At 31.1% G+C, this 6,467-nt stretch overlaps 1 protein-coding gene across 1 annotated transcript; it reads left to right on the top strand.

Moving 5' to 3' along the window:
* The first annotated feature begins 1,496 nt into the window (after positions 1 to 1,496).
* On the top strand, positions 1,497 to 4,747 carry LOC143596165 (uncharacterized). Its single transcript, XM_077075011.1, has 4 exons — positions 1,497 to 1,689; positions 2,545 to 2,838; positions 2,872 to 2,977; positions 4,296 to 4,747. Exons 1-4 carry the CDS (start codon positions 1,530 to 1,532, stop codon positions 4,657 to 4,659), a joined length of 924 nt encoding a protein of 307 aa, XP_076931126.1. The 5' UTR covers positions 1,497 to 1,529; the 3' UTR covers positions 4,660 to 4,747.
* Positions 4,748 to 6,467: the final 1,720 nt, after the last annotated feature.

The following is a 6,467-nucleotide window of genomic DNA, read 5'->3' as shown; positions in this document are numbered from 1 at the left end:
AAAATACTTTTGAATTAGGAATGGCACTCACCCATACTCAATATCTTGTTATAAGGACGCGTTCATTTCACAGAATTTATGTAAATTAAAAAGAAATTAAAATTAAAATCCCATGACATGGTATGTTCGTTTCGTTGAAATTGAAATCATAATTTCATTTTTGGTGTGTTGGGTTCAAAGAATTCGGAATTTGAATTCAATTCTTTCAAATTCCTTTAAATAAATGGACTCCTTCCAAAATGTAGAAGAATTCAAGTAAATTCATTGAAATTTTTTCTCGAGTTTTTTTTAACGAGGACAACGAATAAAACATTTAAGTTTTCTTATTATTATTTTTTTATTTGATTTATATTTTTAGTTATGAATTTTTTAATATTATTTTTGAATATGTTTTTGAGAGGTTTTTGATCCTAATAGAAAACCCATAAAAAAATTTCAAAAAATAATACAAAAATCATGACGCAAATTATAAATAAAAAAAAAACAAAAAATCTAAAAAAACTAAAATGTTTCCGCCGTTATCCTCGTACAAAAAAAAAACAAAAAACCTGATTTCAATTCATTTGTGGTTTACAATTCATTTGTCAAACTAACACATCAAGAATGAAATTGGATTTCAAGCCAAATTACCTACTAAATTTTGATTGAATGTCTTTTAAGTGCAACACATTTGATTACTCTATTTCTACTGCACTGTTAGAAGGAAAATCTCCTAATGAACTTCGATTTGTAAAACCACCTTCACATGGAAGAGATGTATTACAGTTTTTGTGTATGTGCCTTCGTGATTGGCCCGTGATGTGTAGCATATAGCATAACCATGCAAACTTTAACCATACTAAATTCCCTCTCAATTTGTTTTAGAACCTTTTAATTGAGAGCATTCACATCACTTCTATATTCAAATTCAAAATAATACTAAGAATTACTATAATTTTTTTACATTTAAATAATATTTTTTGTTATCTGGTATTAACTTTTCTCTTTCTTCCACTAACAACTACTTTAAAAAAGTATTTAAAAATTAACAGAGTAAAACAACAATTTTTCAAATATACAGAAAAATACTACATTTCTCTTCTGTAATTACAAACTCTAAACCACCACATACATTATAAAAGCATTACTTACATTATTTTGTGAATAAAATGTGAACGCTCTAACTAATACCTAGAAAGTCTTTAATTCACTAGCGATTCTACTGTAGCTTAAAAGAGTTTTTTTTTGAACGGCAATAGCTTAAAAGAGTTATTTAAGATTTCATGATTTTTAAAGATTTGATCGTACCCTAATCCTTGTACTTTATGCAATAAAGCTTGTAAAATGTGAATTATGGATCCGTCCATTTGTGCATGTGAAAAGGGTCGGCATTTACATGATTTTTCAAGATTTCATTAATTGTAGGACAGTTGAGAGAGTTATATGACACCAATTTTTCATTTATTAACTCCTCCTACCCTCAACTTCACGTTTAAAACTATCTCTTTTCATCTCTCTCTAGAATATTTGAGCTTTTGCTAAGTGGATTCATGAGTGTGGTCAGAACAATGGGTCTGGGTCTTGTCACAACCATTGTCATTCTTTGTGTAGTCATAAGTGGAGCCAATGGAGATGCCATGGTTAGTGGCTCGGTCTTCTGTGACCGGTGCAAAGATGGAAAACTTTCACTCTTTGATTACCCTTTAATTGGTTAGTATATATTATCATTATCTAGAGATTATGGTATTTGAGTTTTTTCTATTACATGCATATTAACTCTTAAAATCATTATATATGATCATCTGAGAAATTAATAATATTTCCTTTTCTTTTTTCCTTTTTTTTTCCTTTTTTTTTCTCCTTAAAGTAGTACACATTTGGAGCAACATATGATGTACAAATCAACCTATCTTTTTTATAAAACCATTAATAGAAGTTATATAATATGTTGGACTGCTCAGTTGGTTGCTCAGTTGGTTAAGGGGGTATAAGACTTGGAACAACAATAATATGCTGGACTAAAGTAGGACGATATGATATCACATTATTTATGTTTTTGTTTTTAGATTATCATTACGATTTGTTCCTCCTAATATAGTTATTAACGTTTTTATTTTGTTATATGGGTTTACTTGTTAAAATATATAGTTTATGTAGCTAGTTCTATTATTTTAGATGGTGAAATGGAATTTTGTGTTTATGATTAATTTTCTTAGATTACTATAACTAGGGTTTAGATAAAATACAAATGAAATTAACGTGGTAATTGTGAGAATCAAGTAAAGTAATTATATATACAGGTATAACAATTATGCAATTACATATGTAATTGCATAATTGTTATACCTGTATATATAATTACTTTACTTGATTCTCACAATTACCACGTTAAATTCATTTGTATGTTAACTTTCCCCATTATAAATAATATTATTGTTGTTATTGTTATTATTATTATTATTATTATTAATTTCCTCCGTGGTGCCAAATCATCTTCAATGGTGTTTTGTCTCTTGTATTAATTCCAATGTTGAAAGTTGTTTTAAATCTTTATTCATTTTAAAGGCATAAAAGTATCAATTTCTTGCCCGGGGCGGGACGGGCAACTGAAGGTGATTAGCGAAGAAACCACAAACTGGATAGGGAACTACATAATGCGGTTCAATGGCGCACCGGATATGAGTGGTTGTCGGGCTCAAGTTTATGGTGATGGGCAGGGTTGTCAGGCAGTTGCGGGTCCTGCTCAAAGTTTGAATCTAGTGTTTCAAATGTTTGATACAGAGATTTACACCGTTGATCATTTAATTTCCCAACCTGCCCAACCAATGTCCAACTGTCCACGCTCATCTTCACCTTCACCTTCTCCCAATCCGGTGACACCAACACCAACACCAATATTATCGCCACCTCCCTCCAACCCGGCACCTGTTCCTCAGCCTCCAAAACTACCTCCGCTGCCACCAGTGTCGTTCTTGGAAGCTTCGGCCTGCCCATACCGGTAATTAAGTATAATCACTGGCTTTTAATTTTTCTTTTAACGACCAACAAATAAATTTATACTAAAGCTCACTAATCAAAAAGAACCGTTAACCTTATAGGGGAAGGAACACCATGATTCACTAGACTGTAGTCCTTTTGATATTTGTTAATTAAATGGTCAGGTCAACTCACTGACCTATAGAACCCATTTATTACAGCATTACTATCCGTTTAACAAGTTAATTTACAGCTTAATTACAACCCCAACTCGTGAACTCGATCATTTGAAGTTTTTAAAGATAAGTCGGTTAAACACCGTGTGTTTGTTTTTAATGATTTTATCTATGTTTAGGTTAGGCTTGATTTAATGGATACAAATATATATATATACTAGTTTGATCCTCCCGTGTTACTGTAGTTTATTTAAAGTTTTGTTTTTAATCGTTTTGCTATTTTATGATAATTATTTTAATTTTTAACGTAGGTTTGTTTTAATTTAATGCATATGTATTAGTTTGTTATTATATTTATTAACGTTTGGATTTTATCAGTTGAAATGTTTAAGTTTTTTAACGAACAAACATAAACGAACACGAGCATGTTGATTTTTTTAAATGTATAAACATGAACACAAATATATGTCTAATGAAAAAAGAGGTGTTGATGTAGTTGACGATGGTGGGTAGTATTGGAATTTAGCCGACGATGGAGATGATAAACCAACAACGAAGAACATGTAAAGTAGATAAATTAAATTAAGGTTTGATAATGAAAGTGTTTATCAATAAATGAGATCTTATAACCCGTTTGAGGGCTATTAGAGTTTGGTAAGACACATAACTCGTAAAAATTATTCTTTGATAATTAAGGGGTTATTTCATAAATAAATGAGTTGTTATAACCCGTTTAAGGGTTATCCGGGTTTGAAGAGACCCATGACCCGTGAAAATTATTGTTTGCTTATGAAATAGTTTTACAAATAAATGAGATGTTATAACTCATTTAAAGACTATCCGGGTTTGGTGAGACCCATACCCGCGAATTCGGGTCAAATGCATGAGAAGCCTCAATTTATAAATTAAGCAATCTGGTGGCTCTAGAGAATGGGGGGAACAACCTGAGAGCAACATCTAGAATTTTATTATAGACAATTATATAGATAGTTAGATATGTTTCCTATTCATGTTCAACGTTTTAACCGACCAACCTGACATAACTATAACCCATTTTCAACAACAATTACAGATGTTGAGTTATATTATATATATGTATAATACCTTGAGGTTTGGATAGACAGGAACGTTATAGACACTAGCACCCTAAAAATAACGTTTATTTTACAGAATGTGGATGATGCCAGAGTACGAGTGTTACTGGCGGGTGCTAACCCCTGACTTGAAAGTTTCATTCGTGTTTGGACCGTTGGCTGCGCAGAAATACGGGAATGATATCACCCTACGAGGAAGTATGATGGGTAGAGGGGATCCTTACAAAACACTATTAAGAGAAAGTACAACGGCACTTTTGAACTCCTACAACAGTCTCCAATTCCCATACCATCCTCTAGATGTTGTTGGACGCTTAAATGCGGCCTTATTGGGAGGATCCACACGCCAAGTACTCATGACGGCCCTTCGGTTCTTGAGGGCAAACTCGGGGAATCCGGGGAACGTTACTTGCAAGTTCACAACATGCAAGTAAAACATGTTTAACGTTAATATTTATAATATTACGTTTAAGAAAAATATTTATATTTTGACTCTTGATAGTCAAAACAGATTATATATTGTATGAGCACTTACAAATAAAAAAAAGTAATGATCTATGTGAAACATCGTGGATTTCTTAATTACCACTAATAATATATGTAATTATTATTTATATTACTATTTTATTGAGTTTCTTATTCTACTATTTGAGAGTTATTAATTACGACAATAATATATGTAATTATTGTTTATATAACTATCTTTATTGAGTTTATTATTCTACTGTGTGAGAGCTATATAACAAAACAAATCATCTTAAAAACAAAGAGAAAAGATTAAACCAAAATTGTGTATTTGAGCCGGCCAAAATGGCCAAAGCTAGAAGGATTAAAATAGTGATATGAGCATGCACTAGTTCGAGATAGGCGAATGAAGAAACTTTTAAATTTTCCTTTAAACACAAAACTAAGTGAGGAATATTGGGGTTCGTTTGGTTCGTCAAAATTTCCTTCAAGAATCGTGTTTATTTGGCTTTTTATGAAATCAGAATTAGAAAACATTGCATCAATCAAGTGAATTTACCAGTCCTTTCTAATTGTGAAGGAATAATAAATTTCTCAATGAAAATAGAGTTTGGATCAAATATAAATAAAATTAACGTGCCAAATGTGAGAATCAAGTAGAGTAATTATGTATACCAGTAGAGTAATTATGTTATTACATCATAGAGTAATTATGTAATTACTATATGGTGTAATTACATAATTACTCTACTTTTATATATAGTTACTCTACTTAATAATTTCTCACATTTAGCACGTTAATTTCATTTATATGTTAACCTTCCCTGTGAAAACTAATGGTAAAGACGAACCGATATTTAAAATTGAAGAGTTAATAGCGTAATGGGGGATTCAAGACCTTGATAATACATTGGTAAGATGATTTTAATCAAGGTTTAGTATTAACAGGGGAATATTAAAAGTTAAACTTAAGGGATATTAGATTTTAATAATCAAACTTTGTCTTTATGGTCGGCACTAAACCAAACTTTAAAATGCACCACAACAATCTTAAGTTTCAACCTATTATGCGATAGGGGTGTTCACGGTCTGGTTTTCGCGGTTTTTACGTCAAACTGTAACCAAACCGTTAGTAACGGTTTTTTATTTTCGTAAACCAAAACCAAACCGTTGAACTCTTGAACCGAACCAAATTGAACCGTAAGTAACGTTTTGGTTCCGCTTTGGTTTACGGTTTGGGCTTGTTGGGGTTTTATAAAAAATTCCCAAAATAATTTATGAATTATTATGATATGTAATTCTATAGCTCCTCATAATTTACAGAATTTAACAAATACCGTTAAAACAATTGATTTATGGGTTCTTATTTGAAAAGTTGAAAGAAAAATTAAATACTTTTGCAATTTAGGTTGGGTTTAGCCCACATTTTTTTTATTTATTGTTGGTCTTTATATTTAATAATGCAAGCATTGATAATTTTTATTTAATTATGTCTATTAGTATATTTGTATACACATACTTATATAATATAATATATTGTTAGGGCATAGAAATTATGCTAAGGATCCTATATCCTTGAATAGTTTATGATCACTTATCCTTGTGATATGTTTCAGATTATAAAGGATCAAGGATTCTTGTTATTATCTATTTACTAATAATTGTGTTTGAATGGTGTTGTGTTTGATAGATATAACGGCCGGAAGATTAAGTCATCCTATTCTCGCGCTAGTGGACGACTCCAGCACGTGGTCAAGAGAGAATAAACGGCTAGTGG

The sequence above is a fragment of the Bidens hawaiensis genome, unplaced genomic scaffold (assembly GCF_021521415.1).
Source record: "Bidens hawaiensis isolate Kalapana, Puna unplaced genomic scaffold, B.hawaiensis_p1.1 tig00046136_1, whole genome shotgun sequence".
Taxonomy (NCBI): Eukaryota; Viridiplantae; Streptophyta; class Magnoliopsida; order Asterales; family Asteraceae; genus Bidens; species Bidens hawaiensis.
This window is presented reverse-complemented; position numbering and strand designations above follow the sequence as displayed.

What these genes read in the sequence shown, in the direction of transcription:
- LOC143596165 (XM_077075011.1), top strand. Translation starts at nt 1,530, where the DNA reads ATGAGTGTGGTCAGAACAATGGGTCTGGGTCTTGTCACAACCATTGTC. An exon ending in ACGCTCATCTTCACCTTCAC is followed by an intron (nt 2,839 to 2,871) that starts CTTCTCCCAATC and finishes CAACACCAACAC; the next exon opens with CAATATTATCGCCACCTCCC. An exon ending in GCTTCGGCCTGCCCATACCG is followed by an intron (nt 2,978 to 4,295) that starts GTAATTAAGTAT and finishes ATAACGTTTATT; the next exon opens with TTACAGAATGTGGATGATGC.